Source organism: Pezoporus wallicus, unplaced genomic scaffold (assembly GCF_028554395.1).
Source record: "Pezoporus wallicus isolate ANWC-B61680 ecotype Strahan unplaced genomic scaffold, APGP_CSIRO_Pwel_v1 contig_8341, whole genome shotgun sequence".
NCBI lineage: Eukaryota > Metazoa > Chordata > Aves > Psittaciformes > Psittacidae > Pezoporus > Pezoporus wallicus.
Window position 1 is genome coordinate 3,264,734 of NW_026638083.1, and position 19,671 is coordinate 3,284,404.

Sequence of the window (19,671 nt, forward strand, 5' to 3'; positions counted from 1 at the left end):
AGTTACAGTAATTTCTGTGTGAATTGGCAAACTATGCCCTAGATGCCAAGATATTCAGTAGTAATGAGTAATCCAAGGGTGAGCTAGTGCAGTGAAGACACGGTCTTACAAGGCAGCTAAGCTTTTCTGACAGCTAGCTGTCAGAGAAAGGTACTGTCCTGCTTCTCCCATGGCTGTGGGCCCCTTTTCTCTCACACCAGCACTTTACAGTCACTGGACTGGAGAGCTTAACTGGAAGGGAAAAAAAGAGATCATTTTTTCTGTTGGTTCGATTATATCATTGTTAGATCAAGTGAGCACCAGTACTTGTTGGGGGGATCACTTGTGATGAGAACTAGCTGTGAGTTTAGCTTGGCTATAGCATGAGTTCGTAGCCCACAGGTGCACAGTATGGCTGGTGAGCTGTCCTCTGAGCTGTTGGTGATTTCCAAGGCCTGCAGCAGAGGCCTTGCTTGGGCCTGGGCCTGTTGAATTCAGGGAAGGCAACTTGTCAGATACTGGGGAGAGTGGGAAAAACTGTTAAAGGCTCTTAAAACCTGGGTGAGCCACAGTGCAAGGAAATCACAATCTTGGTTCAAAATGATGCCCAGCTACAGGCATTCATGGGCTGATTTCTTTTTAAGCACAGCACCAGCCCAATCTTAATTTCTGAATTATTTATTAATAGATAAAATAATTCAGAATTAATAATTCTAAATATTATTAATAAACCCTATTTTAGTGTTTCCTGTTTAAAAGACTGCATGCTAAGCACTTTAGTGCAGTTGCCATGTACCGCTGACATTATTGTACTGAAAAATAGCTGTATCTGGGCCCTGTGCTGATTGTTTAGGGTTCAAGAGCTGGTTGTCTCTCCTCTGTAATCCCCACAAGAGGGAGCAGATCACAGGAACTTTTCTAGTGTCTGTGCTAATCTTTAGGAATGTGGTTGCTTGGTATTTCTGCTGTCCTAAAAAAGTTATGGACAGAAGTGCAAGGAGACTATTGAGTCACTGTGCTGCAGTGAAAGGGCTGCAAGGGACACCCAGACTCTGGGGGTTTCATTTAATTTTCCAAAATAAATGCTGATGCATGTTCAGCTAATGACAACATCTCTGTATCCTATTTTGCAGAACATGGAAGGGAGAATAAAACATTTAATGTTGGTCTGAACTTTTCTATGTTTTATATTAAAAATGAATTTGGAAATGTTCTCCATAAGTTAGTGATGTCAGTACATCAATCTTGCAGCATTATAAGCCACATACCCTGTTCTGGTTAGGCTAGAAAATAATCTCCCTATGAAGAATGATAACAAATTCCAATATACAGAAAAATCCCATTTAAGATTTGATTACTAAATAGCTTTTTGAAAAATGGAACTGGTATAAGGCACATTTTAGGAGTGAAAAGCATTATTACAAGAATCTTCCTGCAGTTAAAAATTTAAGATTGCTGGCAATGTTCTGGTGTGTCACAGCTCCATTCCTGCCTTTTGAAGTAAGTAGGAAAGCCTCTGTTTCTAGCTTTCCCAAGGAACTCGCATACATTGATCAACTCAGCGTGGTGAGTGCTGTTGTCCTAGTGATGTTTAGGTGAGAGTTCTTTCAGTGGATGTACACAGGTTGGTGAAAGAAGTTATTTGTTCTTTTTTCTCTGCCAGAGGATTGAGCATCCTGTTCCATGAAGGATCACCGGCTGCTGGAAGTATCTGATCTCCTGGAACAAAGGAAACCCTTAAATGAATGTCATTTAGATATTTGCAATATGCTTTTATGGGAAGCTGTAAGCTAATAATGCTGTGCAGCACACAAGGGCTTTCTGGGTACATCAGCAGGCTGCTCTGCTAATCGCCATGATCAGCACTTCCCTGATGTAAGAGCACACCTCCTGGCTATGTACTGGTCTTAAAGTACCTGTAGTTATGGTATATGCACTTTGAACAGGACAGACTAGAGTTTTAACAAATTTGATACTGCTGGAGGTAGAATATAGTTTAGAAAGCATCATAAAGAGTCAAAACAGAATGATTTTTATTACCTCTGTTTGGACAGGCCCTTGTCATGGGTTTGAGTATTTTAAGCCTCATTTTGGAAGATCCTGGATCCTCTTGTACATCTCTGCTTGTTGAGAGGAACAGTGAACTCTGCCCTGATGCTATTAGAGGGGAAAGTGGCAACGCAGAGCCCCACTAAGTGTATGCTAGTGACTTGGCTGCCAACATAGAACCAACTGGTCTTCAAAATAGTTCTACTTCAGCATGTTGTTTTCTCTTCTCAAGATGTATTGCCTCTTGGAAGGAGGCAGTGTGTGCTAAGAACAGGTGATGCAAAACCCACAGTGGAATAAGCTATCCTATTACTTGATGTCATGAGTTTAACACTGCAGCTTCCATCAATCTCAACAGTTTTGCTTCGGTTTACAGATATCGTGCTTAGTGGCATGCATGTTTCGGGTCCCACATCTTAGCTGGATATGTTTATCAACTGCAGTTACCACATTTCCCATATGTGCTGCTTTTATCTGTGTAAATTTTAAAGGAAGTAGGAAGTGGTCTAAGGTTACAACATTTGAGACACAGTGATGTGCAGAGCAGAAAAACAGTGTGTCTGGTACTATTAGTTCAGTCCCACTTCTGGAGATCTCCTGTTTCTTAGAAGTTATCTTGTCCTTAGTTAAACTAGTTGGGTGATTTATACCCAAACCCTCTAATTGCAGAATCACTTGATGGTGTGTTCTCTTCCTTTAGTTATCACATAACTGTTCTCTTGCTTTCTCTCTGGATATCTATGGCTAGTTGTTCTTTTGGCCTTGATCGTTGTTCATACAGTCTGTTTCTGAAGCTGATTTACTTCAGGCTTGCTGTGTACAGGGGCCATCAACTTGTGTGTAGCTAAGTAAATGCAGCTACATGGGTTATGGATGTCCAGCGATGATAAGGTTGCTCCTTTACACCTGGAGAACAGGTAAATGTTAAATGCCTTCTTGCTTCCTTCACCTGGACTGTTGGCAGTTACCCTTTCAGGAAAGGGGAAGATGAGATTAGCTTACATGACCCGTTTCAAAATAACAAAGATGAGGCCTGGAGGCAGATATCCTCTCTAAGGTTTCTGCTTTGTTCTGTCTCTCCACAGCAGGTCTCTTCCTTTTCCTTACAGATGCCTTCCACTTTCTTTTTTTTTCCTAGACCAGAGTTGCTTGTTCTGGATCTCAACACAGCAGAGTTACTGCACAAACCACTTCTGGGTTTGTATTAGTTCCAAAATAACTTTGTCCTTAGTATTCCATAGCAAGTTTGCCCAAATGCACAGTGAAATCCAGGAGAGAAGCAAGCTGTAAACCAAGCTGTGCGTTTCATGCAGTGACAAAGATCACAGATTTTCTTCTGACTCATTCATCCAACTGTTGACATGGCTTAAAGCCTGAAGTGGCAGTCCTGAATCAGAGTACAGCTGCAGTTAAAATCTGCTCCATTGACTTGACTCTTGACCTTTAGACTCTGGCTGCATGCAGTACAACTGCTGTAGTTTGTTCCCATAGTCACTGTTTAATTAAGTCTGGCTGCTGTGGTTTTTTTTCTTGTGATAATTTTCAGTTAAACAGTAAGCAAAGCTTGACATTTGCATAAGCTCTAGAGCAGCCTTTAGTAATTACTAGTTACTTTGGCAAGGGTAAACTTTCAGCAGTGGCTTTAGTCTCCTTGCTCCATGCTCCCATATATACTGAAAGCATGCAGTGCTGCCAGAGCTGTAAAGATTTTGCCCAGGAAGAAACCAGTTGGCCCTCTTGTCTAACCTGAGGTCAATGGAGATACTGAATTACAAAAGAAAAGGCTTGTGCGCCTTCTCAGTCCATTTTTCATACACAGTTCAATGCTGTCTAGAAGATGCCTATACACACATGGGCTCTCCCACCCCTTTTCATGCTTGAAGTATTCCAATATTGTATGAATAACATGACTCAGTGTGCCATACAACACATGGAACTTCATGTAGGTTAATGTGATTTTGTTAAACAGCAGTTCCTCCTAGTCCTAATGCGGGGATCCCTGTGGATTCTGGAAGCTAGTTCTGCATGAAGCCTCCTGGCATGGGCATTTACTTCCACGAGTATTAACCTGCTTAAACTGCTTCTGTCATCTGGAAGCAAAACCCTGCTGTTTAATCTTGTACTTGTTTTTAGATTAAATTCACATTTGTTTCTTATTAGATTGCATTGCTCAAACAGGAGCATACGCTGGCTGCAGATACATCCTCTGAGAGATGTGGCTAAGCTGAACCTGTGTGTGGAAGAGGCCAGCCAGGTGCTGGCTTGCACCAAGTGACAATGCAAATCCAAGTGCTATTTTTTTAATGAAAGTAGAAACTGTGTATACTTCGAGGACAGAGGGTGCAGTTTCATGCAATGGCCACACTGATCTGGTTGCTGCTGCTGGTACACAAGAGCACGTGCTTTGCACTGATGCTTTTCTGAGCTGTTAGGAAGAACTGGTTTGGCAGAAAGCTCATTAATGTTTTTCAATTTGTATAGAATGGGTCTCCTGTCAACCTGACTCACCGAGTCGGTTGGTTACAGGGTGTTGAGTGCCTGAGCATGTAGGACTGTCATTTCAGCTCCTGGCTGGCTGATGGTTGAGATGTAACAGGAAACTCTGAGACAGAAGCTAAAACCAGGGTCAGCCTTCAGCTAGTAAGAGCTTCATCAAACACAGTTCCACTTATGTAGGAAGATGTTGCTGGATTCTGGTTTTCTCCAGGTCCTTGTCCAAAATATTCTTGGGGTGGCATGTGACAACAGGTTTCCCCCTGCTGCTCCCACCTGTTCTTAAACTGAAGTGGAGAAGAATTTCATTAAATCGAGTCCCAAGTATGTGTTTCTTTCCAGATGTTGATTTACATGCATAAGAACTGCCAAGTGCATAAGTCTGCAGAGTGCATGGATCTGTTATGGCTTGAGTATCACCTTGCCTTGGTCCCCTGCTAACGTTGCTGTCTGCCCGTGCAGTTCCTGAGGGTGACGAAGCAATACCTGCCCCACGTGGCCCACCTGTGCCTGATCAGCACCTTCCTGGAGGATGGCATCCGCATGTGGTTCCAGTGGAGCGAACAGAGGGATTACATTGATGGCACATGGAACTGTGGCTATTTCCTGGCCTCCATCTTTGTGTTCATAAATCTCTTTGGACAGCTAAGTAAGTGGCTCTAAGGCTGTTAAGGTGGATGCCAGAGCACTCCAGTGTGTCTGCCACCCTGGCTTGTGTAACCACTGTGAATCATGTAAGCACGGGATGCTTCACTGACTTCTTAATAGCCACTGAAAGCTTAGAACTGATAGTACCACATGGGCTGAATGAAAAGAACTCAATTGACTTGCTTCAGTCTTTCCTGGAAGTGATCTTGGAGAATCTCTTCTGACGCTACCTCTGAGTCAGATGCCAAGAATCCATTAGGACAATATGTTTTCAATTCTGTACATGCCCCTCTGAACACATACACCCCCTGAATTTTCTAAATGAAATACTCTTATTTCTTAAATAGGGCAGTGTTAAGACTTTCCTGGTATCCTGATTTAAGGGGTATTAATCTCAATGGCAGTCTTGTCCTGCAGGTGGTGTGCTTAAGCCTGACAGGGGCTTGTGTTGGAGATTTTTCAAAGTCTGGGATTAAAAATAAGCCCAGAAGCAGAGCTCCTGTGACTGTGCTGGTGGGCCTAGAGAAACGGAGAGAAGTCAGATCCTTTGCTGTTCATGTTGTGTCCCTTGATTGCTCTGGCAATTTCTTGTCTTGTGTTTGGGTTTAAATTATTTGATTTTAACCTCATATTTTTGTGTAACAAATCAGCTTAATTGAATACAGTTACCAGTCCTCATGTCAAAGTAGCAAAGGTTGTCAGTGCTTTGTGATAAAGACTTGAGGAAGGCTATAAACCAAAAGCTTTGAAGGAAAAGGAGTACAGCATGTTTGCCCTAACACCTCTTTCACCAAAAAATAAAATAAATCCATAGTTAGTTGAGTTCCTTTTTAATTTCTTGTAATGCTTCAACACCAATGGCTGCTGTACAGTGCTGTGTTGGGGGCTGCATTCAGCATGTGCTTACCCTTTGTAAAATAAAAGATGTTTCTGGAATTAGAATACATTTTAAAATGCAGTAAGACTTCTAGGTTCTCAAACTGATTTGTGAAAGTAAAATTTCCTGCCTGATGTTCTTTGTGACTCAGTGGAAAGCAACCAGTGTCTGCTCAGTTCAGAACAAGTTAGCATTCCTGCAGCATCTTTTCCTGTGCAAGCCAGAAGTGTAACTGTGTTCAATTTCCCCAACTCAGGCGGCTGCATCCTGGTGCTGAGTAGGAACTTTGTGCAATATGCCTGCTTTGGACTGTTTGGAATTATAGCATTACAGGTAGGAGGCTTGAGTCTTCAGCCCTTCTAAATTGTATCTTTCAAATCTTCTCGCTTAGCCCCAGTACTTCCAACATAGTTAAATACAACTCGCAGCCCTGGAATTCTTCTCCACCCTGGGCTAGTGCCAGTCCTCAATGGCATTGAACTATTTTGCGGCTTCTGATGTGCCCAATAGATCCTGAGCTGTAATTCAGTTGGCTGGAGACATTGATTCAATACTTGACCAGTTTAGCAGAAGTGACTTGCACTTTACCTGTATGTGAGTAAAGTGCCAAATGTGGAACTTGCAGTTGCTTTGGCCTTCAGCACACAGTTGTTATAAAAGATCCTAGCTAGTAGTAGCCTCCTTCCTATTCAAAACCAATGAATTGGGGGGGAGGGGGTGTGGGATGTGTGTGGCTACAGCACAAGTCAATCCTGGCTTCTGTTCCCTGTTTTACACTGGCTGACTGGACCACACTGATGTAACTACCTTGTTTCCTTCAGTATAACATACCTGTAACTGACTTCTGCTATGGATAGCACAGGCTTGAGACTATAACATAAATTCATAATGTCAGTGCAGTTTGTATGGTGTTTTAACCTGTCTTTTTTTCCCTTTGCCTAGACTATTGCATACAGCATTCTATGGGACCTGAAGTTCTTGATGAGGTATGCCTGCTTCTTAAGAGTTTATCAGAACAGAACTAAAACTGTCCTCTGTCACTGACAGGAAATGATCTCTGTACATAGTGTTTATTAGAAATACACCACTAGAAGTATTTGCATATTGTGCATTTACATTAAACAAGAAATGTCAGCATTTAAAAAATGAGTAGAGTCTGTGTTAAGCCATAGACCAGTATTATAGAAGGCAAAAGACTAATCCCAGCCCTCTAGGATCTAAGTGCTTCTGCTACTAACCTTCTTGCTGAGCGCTCACAAGCAACTGTCTAGACTGGGTCAGTGAGCTGCTGTTATTTCCTAAATGGCTAAAATAGCAACTGTGCTTAAGCATGACTGAAGCCATTTTCTGGTCTAGCTAAAACATACAGATACTAGAATGGTTTCTGGGGTTTTAAATCCCTAACACCTTCTTAGAGTACAAGACAGGGCTTTTAAACATGAGCTTTCTTGCCAATCCTGAGTAATGGCTGAATGTTGGCTTTTCACCCCTCTCCTTTGAGAAGGGGGGTAGGGGGCAGCACAAGAACTATACTCTGGGCTTACTACAACCCTGTAACCTGTGTAATTTTTAGCAGGACTGCTATTCTGTTTTCTCAAACCTGAGGTACAGAATAACTTCAATACAAGTAAAGTCATGCTGTGACAGATGCTAAGCAGCTGTGCCCGAGCTGAGGGTGCTGGACTTCCCTGGCAGGCTTTACAGTCTGCACAGGCCTGGGGAAATCCTTGAGCACAATACTGCTGTGTCAGCTGTGAAGCCTGATGCAGGCACACTGCATGGGAAAGAGTAGGTCACTCCTCCCCAGCATGCAGATTCTTACTGAGTTTAAATTGTCGGATAAAACTTTAAATCACTAGAGTAGTGCAAATTATAAACTGCCTTTGGGTTTGTTTTTTTTTTCCCCCCTGTCTTCCTGTAGGAACTTGGCCCTTGGGGGAGGTTTGCTGCTGCTTTTGGCCGAGTCGCGCTCAGAGGGGAAGAGCATGTTTGCTGGTGTCCCCACCATGCGGGAAAGCTCCCCAAAGCAGTACATGCAGCTGGGGGGCCGTGTGCTGCTGGTCCTCATGTTCATGACACTGCTACATTTTGATATGAACTTCTTTTCTGTAAGTATCCGAGTATAAAAGTATGAGTTAAGGAACTAGAATACAGTACCAGCTCCCTGATCAGCTGCAGCACCTGCTCAGTGCTTATCATTTAAGTCTATTTTTTAGTAGAATTAATATGTAGAGAAAATTACTAGATCCTCTGTGCCACGACAACCTGTTCTGTTGAACTTGTCCATGCTCTGTTCTGATTCTTGTCTGTTTAAGAGCCATGTGTAAGCTTGTGGGGTTTTTTTATTTGCAGATTCTGCAGAACATTGTGGGCACAGCCCTGATTATCTTGGTGGCAATTGGCTTCAAGACTAAGCTGGCTGCCTTGACTCTAGTCATCTGGCTGTTTGGCATCAATATCTACTTCAATGCCTTCTGGACCGTCCCAGCCTACAAGCCCATGCATGACTTCCTCAAATACGATTTCTTCCAGACCATGTCTGTCATTGGAGGCCTCCTCCTTGTGGTTGCACTGGGTCCTGGTGGAGTCTCCATGGATGAGAAGAAAAAAGAGTGGTAACAGGAATAGCAACACTTCTTGGGACATAACATATTAAGTCCAGAACTGATTCTTTATGGATTCAACAAAAACTGCCAGCATTTTACACGTACATGCCCCCTTCCTATTAAAGGCACAGATATTCTGAATTTGATTTACAGTGGCACCAGTAATGTAATAGAAAAAATCCTATTTCTTCAAGAAAAGTTGCCTAGGCTTATTCTAACTTTCTAGATTTGGAACTAACCCAAGGAACCTGCATTTTGCTGATGCTTCAGTGAGTTGCAGTAGAACAGTAGTTTGCTGTCTTTAATGTCAGCAGTGTTTTGAAATTTGAAGTACTGTGAGCAGATACAGCTGTATCATTGTGTACTGTTGGGTTCTAGCTATAACTAAAAAAGTGGCTCCCATGTCTCACCCTCATTAAAACTGTCTTGTGCACGAGGAGTTCCCTTGCTGATCATAGCATTTCTTATCAACGTGGAAAGCAGCATCAAGAAAAAACAGTTATTCTGCTGCTTAGAGGCCTGTAATTCCATTTTGTTTAACAGGGGAAGCATTTCCTACCCCCAAATGGAAGGTAAAAAAAACGCTGAAAGTAGTTGTACCCCTCTAGGTAAGAAAAGGGAGGGGGTCTTCTAACATGTCCCAGTTCCCCTTTCAAGAGGAACAAGGGATAATCCTTTATTGCTAATCAGGAGTCCTGTTTTGCTAATCACATTTCAAGGAGCGGAGGGGGTGATACTCCTGAAGAGACAGAATGTCAGATTCTGTGAAAATTATGTGCCAAAAGAACTGTATTCAGCATTCTTTCCCCAGAGTTTCCTCCTGAATTCCCAAGAAGGGAGCCAAGTTGTGCTGCAGGTTCCATAACAGAAGCTCCTTTCTGCTATTAACCAGCTTCCATCCACGTATGCCCCAAATTCCTATCTGAATTGTAGGTTATTGGTAAAAGTGTCTTAAAAACTGCAGAACTCCCGCTTTTCCCTGCAGTCGGTACGGGTGAGAGGGGAGCAGTCAATCTTCTCATCTGTAGGGTTGCTTCTCTGATTCGTTTCTGTCGGTCCCGACTGCGCCAGTACCTGTGACAGCAAGGGGCCGGTTGAGGCCAGCCCTTTCTCTGCCCCATGGTAGTTCATCCCAGGCTGTGCAGGGAGGACACCCATCAACTCTGTGCTGCCAGAGCCCCAGTTCTCGGCTCTGAATCCAACGGTTATAGCTGAAGAATGCAAATTCAAACCCATGCAGGGAATAAGCAGCTGGGGATGTAACTTGTGTGTTCAGAGGGAGGAACTCCTCAGTATAAGGGGGGGAAAGACCCTATTTCCACCTTTCAGTGCCACAATCACTGTGCCATGAACATGCTTAGTGCTGCTCAGAGGAGGCATTTTGTCCTCTGCCAGTCAGCTAGGTAAGCTTGTTTCACTAGATCATGAAAGAGTTCTAGAAAGCATGAGCCCTCCCAACTTGCTAATACTACATGAATACCTTGCACTGTTGTCTCCCTTGAGAAAGCTGCTCAACTGTTTGTTCAAGGAGTAATTCAGCTGAATGTCTCCAGCAGGAGCTATTTACCAGGGTCTGCTGGTAAGGACACTAACCTGGACAGTTCAGCTTAATGGTTGCTTTTTAGGAGAGAAAACTAGTCTGAAAGAACTGATGCCAAATAGAAGAGCACTGATGAATGTTAAACCAATGATTTCATCATCTTGAAGGGAAAATGGCCAGTGTAATAGCAAGATGTGCTGCTGCTGAAGGAAAGGAATCAGTTGGGGGGTAGGTTGGAGGGAAAGCCAGCAGTTACAGTTGGGTCATATAGAAAGCTTGCTTTTTAAAAGGTTTTGCAAGAGGATTTTTTTACCTCAAGTGTTCGCTGTGCCCATCTCTTCATAGCAAAACTAATCTGTCCAGTTACGGATAAGCAGCACAGGTACTTTTTGCTCAGTTTCACTGCAGGTCTTGTAATGGTTTTAGACTACATCAAGGCAGCCAATCTCAGATACTTTAACTGCTGGTGGTGTTCATAGTATTTATAAATGGAATGACAGAAACTACTCCTGTAAGTAGCCCTTAAGTTGGCTTTCTCAACTTGTGTCCTAAGGAGCTGGATGACAACCTGGTCTGAAATGCTGACTGACCAGTTTCCTCTGTGAAAATCGAGTCCCTTTTCCAGCAAAAGACCCCAGAAAAGGAACTGATATTGTCCCTTGCAGCAGAAATGTTTTGGTACTAAAGGGGCATGGTCAGGAGGAGGGCATTAAAGGTATTTCCAGGCAGCACAATATGCAGACTTACTGTGAGTCCTGATGCAGAAGGTTCTGGTTTCCTACCTATGCTGCTGTGTTTGTGCATCTCCCAAAAATCCCATGACCTCTCCCCATGGCTGAGAAGCTCTCACAAGCAGGGTATCAGCTGTCAATTGGCTCTGCAAAGTGTTCTGGAATTCATTCTGAATATATTTTTGCTTTCTATGTGGAAAAAGAAGTATAAATTCTCATTTTTATGCTGTATTTTGTACCTTAGTTGTGTTTGAAAATGTTTTGATTTTTGGAAACAATCAAAATAAAACAATGGCATCTTTGTATCCACCTGGCGTGTGTGAGTGGTGACACTCCCCAAGCAGGTTGCTGGTTACTGCTCCTGTGCCACCTATTGACAATCCTCTTCATGAGGAAGAGTCCCCAGCTCTGGGCTGCCTGCATGTGGCAGTGCTTCTCCCTGGGGGGGCAGCTTGAGGCTTTTGAATACCACTTGATTCTACCCCACTGCTCCCCTCCTCAGCTCTAACAGGTAACAGCACCCACTAGAATTGTTACACAACAGGCTTCAGACCACTGTAGTTATCACAAAGTTTATTTGCCATTGGCTGCTTTCTTCAAGTTCCTGGGTTTTCGATGATGACTCTTGAATTTCTTCTTTAAAGGGCCTGACTGTTTCTGTAGAGAAAAATAAGTTAATCAGCTGATTTCCAAACCCCCAAGACAGCTTAGAGAAACTGAGTGTGCTTTCCTTCACCAAGTGACAGAGCAGAGGTCTTTCCCTGCCCCTACCCTGCAAGTTTGCATCCCTTTCTCTGACAGGCCTCTGGTTTCATCAGATACTCTGTGTAGCGATGAACCCAAATTTCACCCAGCCTCAACTCTCCGGTTTGATATAGTTACAAAGGATCTAGCCCCTTCCTCAGGGAGTTAAAGGTTTGTCCACCTTTTAGGGAACATCTGTCTCCTTCCCAATCTGAGAAAGTATATTCTTGCAAGGCAAGACCTGGCCAGCTCTTCAAGAGGCAGAAAAAGGGCTTAGAAGGACCCTGTGCCTTCAAAGGGTTTAATTTGTGTTTGTGTGTGTAAGGGACACACTTCAGTCTCTCTCCTAGGCCAGTGTGCAGCAGGATCCTGTCAATGGCCTCTTTGTACGGGCAGGAACAATCCTAGTGACTGCAGACAGGGTGAATTGCTGGTGGCAGTTCACAGCTCAGGACACAGCCAGGGGGTGGCACATGGGGAAAAGTCATTCTGAGTAACTCTGCACCTTCTGCTGGTTCTCAGACAGGAACAGATCAAACATGTACAGGATGGGATCCCAGCTCAAGGCTCCCCTACTGCTGCATGCGGCGCAACTCCCACCTTTCCCCGTTTGTTGCCACTGGCTCTGCTGACACCTGCTCTTCCACCATCCTCTCTGTTCGTGTCACCATTCTGCTTGATCCCATCATCCTCGCTGTCTGTTGCAAAGTCATCACTGCCCGTTGTGGTTTGTGGAGCCGCTGAGCTTTTTCTTGGAAAGAGTGCAGCTAAAATACAAATACTTAGCTCAGCATTGGCCCCCTGTGGCACAGGCTTCCCCCCGACTTTACGCTGAGGACATCTTAAAAGCAATTTCCAAAGATGCTTCCAGTCGCTGAGCTCGTATGTGTCACTACTGGAATACTTGGGAAATAAACATGCTGGTTTATGAGGAGTGTGCTGGTGCTCTCACTCATCCCACTTCGGGGACTGCTCAGCACAGGCTGTTCTGGGGTGTCATCCCTGTCCCTCCCACAGCCAGGCAATACCCACAGGTGTAAGCAGCACAGCCTGACCAGCTTCTCTGAGACTCAAGGATTTGCTAGGAAATGAGGAAAGCAGAGATACCTAAAGCAGTAAATCGCAGCGGATCCTGGATCCCTCCCCTAGCACCTTATGTGATCCAGCTCTGGTTATTACTTAGTGGTAACTGCAATTTCTTCTCTGGTGGTAGTAAGCTTTACTGAAACCCAAGAACTCCATGCCTCTGGCATGTAAGCAACAACACTATAAAGAAGCTGGGAGAAAATCCCTTCAAAAAGCTCCCTTCAGGACACAGATGATAGTGATGTTCTCACTCACATGGGTACAGGTCACTCATGCTATCGTCTGTCTCCTCTCCATCCTCATTGCTGGACTGTGGCTCCCAGAATTCCTCTTTTCTGTAAGGCTGCCTGCTCCTGTTCATTTGGTCATCAGAGTGCTGCGTCCACCGCTGCTTCTGTCGCAGACACGCCGGGATGTACTCCACTCCTTCCTTCTGGCACTCCTCATCTAAGAGAGCAGCTCTTAGGAAGGCCACCCTACCACCTCAGGCCTTTCCATTCCCAGCTCCTAGCTTGCGCTAAATGCAACTCAAAAGCAAGTCAACCTCCAACTCCAATATACATTCATGTAATCTACAGCAATGCTATGGACCATAATAGAGGGGAAAGACGTTTACACTGAGCCTGTGCTGGAGAAAACTGCCCTCTCCAGTAAGGATGTTCCAAGGTATTTGCTAGAGGCCAATTGCTCCCTGCATCTGGGATCTTCCTCTGTAGCTGAGGAGCACACATAGCAACAGCAGCACTCTACTGCCAATCTTCACACAGATCTAGTGGAATCTCAAAAGTTCAGAGAAAAAAACTCCTCTGCTTGTATCTTCAGAAAAGCTACTTACATGTTTTGAGGGCCTTCTGATAGCGCCTCCCCTGGACATGAGACAGCACTTGCTCTGGGTACTTGTTGATGTGCCTGAGAGTCAGCTTGCAAAACAGCTGGTGCCTGACAAAGGCAGAAACAAAGAGCAAGCAACAGAGTTTAAGTTTGCTATTGCGCAGTAACTTCTCACTTACAAGGCCTGTGCTCAAAGTTAATAAATATTTTATAAAGACTTTTCCAGTCTCCGAAAACCCACAGACTCAAGAACCTTTGTAAAACTCCACCACTGTGTCTAAGATTGAACAAAGCATAAGCATGTCACACAGGGGGAAGAATACGTACAGGTTCTTTGTGCTGGGCACTATATGGGGCTCAAACACGCTGTAGTCAAACTCTCTGGCTGTCTTTATCAGCCGCTGATACTTCTTGCCATTAGTGTAAGCCTGCAAGTCCGACAGCCGACACAGCATCTCGTGTCCCGTCAGCCTGCACCGCACCTGAAGGAAACGTCTGGTCAAGGAAGCGCAGGGGTACCCAGAGCTGGGGCACACCCCGAGCCCCCACCAGCGCCCCTCTCCCGGCCCGCGCCCAACCTCCCCACTGAGACAAAGCCTCTGGGCCCGGAGCTCACTGGGTCGAGCCCATGCGCCGCGGTTCCCCCAGCTCGCTCAAGGGACGCGGCCCCGGCCCCGGCCTCCCCTTGCAAACCCCTCCGAGAGGCAGCCGCGGTCCCCCACAAGGCTCCAGCCCCACCCGGCCCGGCTGCACGAGGCTGAGCAGCGGATGCTGCAGCAGGAAGAGCCGCTCCGCCTCGGGCACCTCAGCCCCAGCGCCCGCAGGCCCCGCCGCGCGCTCCGCCATGCCGGACCAGCGCGCCCCACTTCCGGTGCCGGAACCATAGAGAGGAGCGGAGCCCGCCTGCGCCGGGACCTTCGCGACCGGAGGCTCGTGGGGAACGGTGGCGGTGTTGCCATGGCGACGGGGAGGCTGCTGCAGCGCGCGGGGCCGCGGGTGCTGCGGGAGCGCCGGGGGCGGGTGAGGGGAGCGGGGAGCGGGGCCTGGGCCTGGGCCTGGGCCTGGGCCGAGGGCAGCGGGACCCGGGGGAGCGGGGCTGGGGAAGTGGGGAAGTGGGGCAGGGCCGGGGGGAGCGGGGCTGGGCCGGCCGAGGGCAGCGGGGCCGGGCTGAGCCGGATAAGGCCCCCATCTCGTCCGTGCCCCGTCCCCCGCCGTGCTCGGCGCTACAGAAGCGCGCGGCCGAGCTCGCCGTTTCCGTTGCCGGGGCCCGAGGCCTGCCTGCGGTGCGTTGGTGAGCCCCCGCGGAGGATGAGGGCCCCGGGTTCACCGCGTGGGACGCGGCGGTGCTGCAAGCGCGCGGGAGCGGCGGCAGAAAGGCTGTAAATGTGCCCCCGCGCCGCTGCAGCCGGGTCGGAGGGCAGGTGCCGCGAGGGCAGTGATTGCAAAACCGAGTTAGGCTGGTGCGGGTGTGCGCCCACGGCGTGGATGGGAAGGGAAAGCTCCTGTGCTGTGCTGTGGCCGGCTCCATCACTGCAATTTGATTTTGATAAATAAGCATATTTTATTATAACCTCACCAGTAGTGTTTCACAGGCAGGCAGTTGCTCAGATGAAACTTAAATCCACGGGTAAACAAAATTTCATGCCCCATTGAGCAAATAATATCATCTAGATACAAATTCTACAAAGCAGAGGCACAACAAAGGATCTTTCTTGTCTTTCATATTTCATATAGATATCACACTGCTCAATCAGAAGAACTTTTTTTGGATATCCCCTAACTAAAGCAGGTTCTGGTCTGGTCCAGCAGACTAAAGGTAAAGTGTGGGTTTCTGTTCTGTTTCAGCCTCACACCAAGAGGTGACATTTCTTGCAGGAATTTGGCATCTCTTCTCCTGTACAAATCCTGATCCTCATTCTGTTTTCCTCAGGTGTTTTTTTGAGGTTCTGCAGACCACAAAGTTCTACAACAGCTGCTGATGCACCTGGAGAAGATTCCTTACTTAAATGGGGTCTTCTCCTGGTCCCTCTGAGCACATTCTGTCTCGGCACATGGCAGGTACAAATAAATATTCATTTTTTTCTAGAGATAAGCACTTGAGGGCTGTCAGCTTGTTCCATCTCTGGCTGTTTAATCTAGTTCAAATCTCGTAGGGGAAAGATTCGCTGTTAATTTAAATTTCTGTTTTCCAAGTGTCCATTTGAAGGTCTTTAAAGGAGAGATTCTTATTTTTTACACTTTTATTTCAGTGTAAATATTTCCTCGAATTCAAGTCAGTAGCTTCTATTTTCATATCTCCGATTCCCCTGATCTAGGCAAGGTCTGACAAGAAACTTGTGGCAAAGGTTTTCAGGCTGACTGGGGTTACTGCATTGCTCTGCTCCACCCTGAGGAGTTACTTTTCTGTTTGTGTACTTTCAGGTTCAGCGACGAAAGTGGAAATTAGATTTGATTGCACAACTGGCATCAAGAATTACATCAGAGCCCATCCCTCTGACATTAGAGTATGGAAGCTGTCACTGTCTGCAGAGCACTGACAGTGTGCTGGGGATAGTAGAAGCGATCCCTGCACTAATGAGCTTATTCTAAATTAAACTGCATTAAAACGAAGGCATCCGACGGGAATCGGAATGTGCAAGCAAATTAGAAAGATATCCTGTTACTTATTTATAGTAAAAGAATGAGTGAATGCTTCCCTGTGGGATACTGCAAATGCAAGTAAAAAGCATGAATGTCTGTTCAGGAGAACGTGGTATGTATTTCGTACCGTATGTAGTCCTCCTGGAGAAGGAGGGCTTGGTAGCTGGTATCTGTGATGTCCCAAGGGAATTATTCCTGCCACAGGAAGTCTTGGATAGCTGGCCCTGCCCCAGGCATGGGGCAGTTGTGTCAGATATGAGAGAAATTTTTCAGGTCACGGGCATATGGCACAGCTGTGAAAGAGTTGAGTTGTTCTGTGTCATGGTCTCAGATAGGAGAGCAATGCTCCCTGTTGGCTGGATATATGTGTACTGTGTCCACCTGCTGATCAGCCGCATGTGGGTTTCAGGTACCATGGAAAAGGACTGCATTCTGCCTGCTCATGAGCATCTCAGTTTGATTCACTGTGACAGTAATAAATGTTAAGTCAGATGGTTATTCCATGAGGTGTTTATCTTTTGTTTCTGTTTGTCAGCTGTCTCTAGAGTGAACCATTTGGGAAAAGGAAAATCCCACAGGAAAATCTCCTACTTTGATTTACCTGTCGCAGCCATGATTTTATTTTCATCTTTTTCCATGCAGCCCCATGGAATTGAAGGAGTTGGAGTACAGACCCGTAAAGGTCCGGGGCCATTTTGACCACTCCAAGGAGCTCTATATTTTGCCACGGTCACTTGTGGAACCTGAGCGAGAAGCCAAAGCAGCCACACGGCTCATGTCCCACCCGGAGAATGGCGCAAATGTCATTACTCCTTTCTACTGCACAGACCTGGGGTAAGTTAGTGAAAGTCTTGGCTCATGTGAGCAACTAGCTTCTGTTGTGAAAAGCTGAATCGTAGTGGTTGGGTTTATAGAAATGGCTCCCTCTCCCTTAAAAGGCATCTCTCAGTCTCTTTGGTCACTGAGGCTTGATTTGAAATTGTATTTAAATTCCCCTATAATGTGCACTCAGATGACAAAAACGTGGCACTAAATGTATGGGTTCCTTCTTTCTTTCATACTTCGTTCTAGGCAGCAGCAGCAGGAATGAATTTCCTTCCACTCATGAGCTGTATTTCTTTATGTAATTCTAGGGTCACGATTTTAGTCAACCGAGGATTTGTGCCCAAAAAGAAATTGAAACCGGAGACCAGGCTGAAGGGACAGGTAAGAGGGACACAGGGACCAGGCCTGTTACTCTCTGCCCCCTGGTTACACAGAGGCACTACAGAAAAATCAAGAAAGGCAGCAGCCATGTTCAGCATCATTGGGGTTTACTTATGGTAGTCATTGTGCTTTTCAAAGAAGGCAGACCTCTTCTTCCCACCTTTGTGTTATGTAAATGTGTTTTACAAACGTTTTTACAAACAAAAGGAGCTTGATCTGCTTTGTTTCCCTGCTGTGTTACAGCAGTGCCTCACTGTAGGGCACAACTACTTTATAACCAGACCTCGCGAGTGCCGAATTGTTCTACCAGGACTTGGTATGCCAGAAAATGAAATAAATCTTGCAAGATTCCTTTTTTTTCCCCTCTGCATTCCACATTTCAGATTGAAGATGAAATTGATCTCATCGGGGTGGTGAGGTTATCAGAAACCCGAAAACCTTTTGTGCCTGAAAACAACATCGAGAAGAACCGCTGGCACTACCGGGACCTGCAGGCTATGGCAGAGGTGACAGGTGCTGAGCCCATCTTTCTCGACGCCGACTTCAGTAAGTCACAGAGAAACCCAACCACACATCCAGTTTCCATCGGTCTCACTCCCTTTCTGCTCAGTTATTTCCCCTGAGCACTGGGAAAGGCAGACTCGTAGGATGATTTAGGTTGGAAAAGACTTTTAAAATCAAGCCCAGCAAGGTACTGTATTTTTGTCTGTGTACTCTGCTAGGTCTGCTATTTTCAAGGTTATAGAGGCCTACAAGAAACTTGGAGACTTTTTACAAGGGCAGGTAGTGACAGAACAAGGGGAATGGCTTTAACCTGCCAGAGGGGAGATTGAGATGAGCTCTTAGGCAGAAGCTCTTCCCTGTGAGGGTCCTGAGGCGCTGGCACAGGGTGCCCAGAGCAGCTGTGGCTGCCCCATCCCTGGCAGTGTTCAAGGCCAGGTTGGACAGAGCTTGGAGCAAGCTGCTCTAGTGAAACGTGTCCCTGCCCGTGGCAGGGGGTTGGAACTGTATGAGCTTTAAGGTCCTTTCCAACACAAACCATTCTACTATGCTGGACAGCCAGCGCTTGGAATGGCAACATGCTCAGCAGAGGTGCAGGTGGTGGTCAATGCCTTGAGCACAACCAGCCCCTTGCCACCTGCTGATTTGGGAATACCATAACCTGAGGAAGAGGAGCACTGTCTATGTAAATTAACGCCTTCACACCCCGCAGCAAGGACAGCTCTGCATGGTGCAGGTATAGGTTTAACTCCTATTGTACTTGCAGGAAGCACAGTTCCTGGAGGGCCCATTGGAGGCCAGACACGAGTGAGCCTGAGAAATGAGCACATGCAGTACATCATCACCTGGTAAGTTACCCAGGCAGCATGGGGCTGACCTTCCACAAGTTTCTTTTGCATGTAAAGCTCTGCCTGGCATTCTGGCTCCCGCATCAGTGCAACTGCATGAGCTCTTAAGCTGTAATAGTCTGAAGGTTTAACCCAAGTAACATCCTCAAGGTGATTTGAAGTAATTATGGGGTTTGCACTGCAGCAGACTTAGGAAGATCCAGCTCATCTGGAAAAGGTGTAAATGCAGTTTTCTTTCATAGGTATGGCTTATGTGCTGCAACTGCATTCCTGTGGTACAGAAAATTTGTACAGAAGATACCTCTATGAGGGGAAGAGCAAGTCTCTTCTGTACTGCAGTCAAGAGCAGACTTTTCTGGAAGATAGCAGTCCGATCAGTCCTGAGGAACTGCAGCACAGTTTTAGGGCAACATGTGCTGTAAAGGTGCACAGCTATCAAGCTGCAAATAAGACTTTAAGTAACAGATGCAGACTCTAAGCTCCTGCCAGCATTATATAGCTGCAGCTTGGAAACACTGAACTTGAAAGCATCAGTTGAGACTTCCAGGGAAGCTGGTTTACACATTAATCTTAAGGATACATGTTTCTTTTGTGGCTGGTGGTAAGCTACAGCATTTTAACTTCTCCATATCTGTACCTTCCAAAAGATGGAATGGTTTCTTCACAGTCAGGAGTGGTTCATAGCAGTTGCATCAGAATAAACAAAGACGGATTTCATGTGCTTGCGTTGTGACATCCATTGTGCAGCTTGCATCCAGTGACTGAAAGAACAGCTATTGCAGATGCTCAAGTCGAGGTGAGTCAGGCAGCCTGGGGCTTTGCAAAAGCATGCTGAGGGCTACTGAAAACAAGCAGCAGCTCCCACAGCTATAGCCTTGTAAAACAGGGCAGC

The 19,671-nt window shown here is 46.0% G+C and overlaps 3 protein-coding genes across 4 annotated transcripts; 2 read left to right on the forward strand and 1 right to left on the reverse strand.

Annotated features, from left to right (window-relative positions):
* Nucleotides 1-4,953: 4,953 nt before the first annotated feature.
* On the forward strand, nucleotides 4,954-9,091 carry SURF4 (surfeit 4). Its single transcript, XM_057409209.1, has 5 exons — nucleotides 4,954-5,170; nucleotides 6,303-6,379; nucleotides 6,989-7,032; nucleotides 7,968-8,154; nucleotides 8,399-9,091. The coding sequence occupies exons 1-5, from the start codon at nucleotides 5,065-5,067 to the stop codon at nucleotides 8,663-8,665; spliced, it is 681 nt and encodes a 226-aa protein (XP_057265192.1). The 5' UTR covers nucleotides 4,954-5,064; the 3' UTR covers nucleotides 8,666-9,091.
* A 2,388-nt stretch (nucleotides 9,092-11,479) lies between these two features.
* SURF2 (surfeit 2) lies at nucleotides 11,480-14,422 on the reverse strand. The gene is made up of 6 exons (XM_057409213.1): nucleotides 14,323-14,422; nucleotides 13,912-14,066; nucleotides 13,589-13,692; nucleotides 13,009-13,200; nucleotides 12,268-12,434; nucleotides 11,480-11,580 (listed from the first exon to the last, which is right to left on the reverse strand). The coding sequence occupies exons 2-6, from the start codon at nucleotides 14,037-14,039 to the stop codon at nucleotides 11,497-11,499; spliced, it is 675 nt and encodes a 224-aa protein (XP_057265196.1). The 5' UTR covers nucleotides 14,040-14,066; nucleotides 14,323-14,422; the 3' UTR covers nucleotides 11,480-11,496.
* Nucleotides 14,423-14,521: 99 nt separating this feature from the next.
* On the forward strand, nucleotides 14,522-19,279 carry LOC130599064 (surfeit locus protein 1). 2 transcript variants are annotated; one of them, XM_057409211.1, is made up of 9 exons: nucleotides 14,522-14,604; nucleotides 15,319-15,400; nucleotides 15,515-15,642; nucleotides 16,006-16,088; nucleotides 16,867-17,058; nucleotides 17,358-17,430; nucleotides 17,814-17,976; nucleotides 18,644-18,779; nucleotides 19,022-19,279. In XM_057409211.1, exons 1-9 carry the CDS (start codon nucleotides 14,542-14,544, stop codon nucleotides 19,086-19,088), a joined length of 987 nt encoding a protein of 328 aa, XP_057265194.1. In that variant the 5' UTR covers nucleotides 14,522-14,541; the 3' UTR covers nucleotides 19,089-19,279. The 2 variants fall into 2 exon arrangements, with proteins under 2 accessions (XP_057265194.1, XP_057265195.1); XM_057409212.1 differs by having other exon boundaries at nucleotides 18,698-18,779; nucleotides 19,022-19,254.
* Nucleotides 19,280-19,671: the final 392 nt, after the last annotated feature.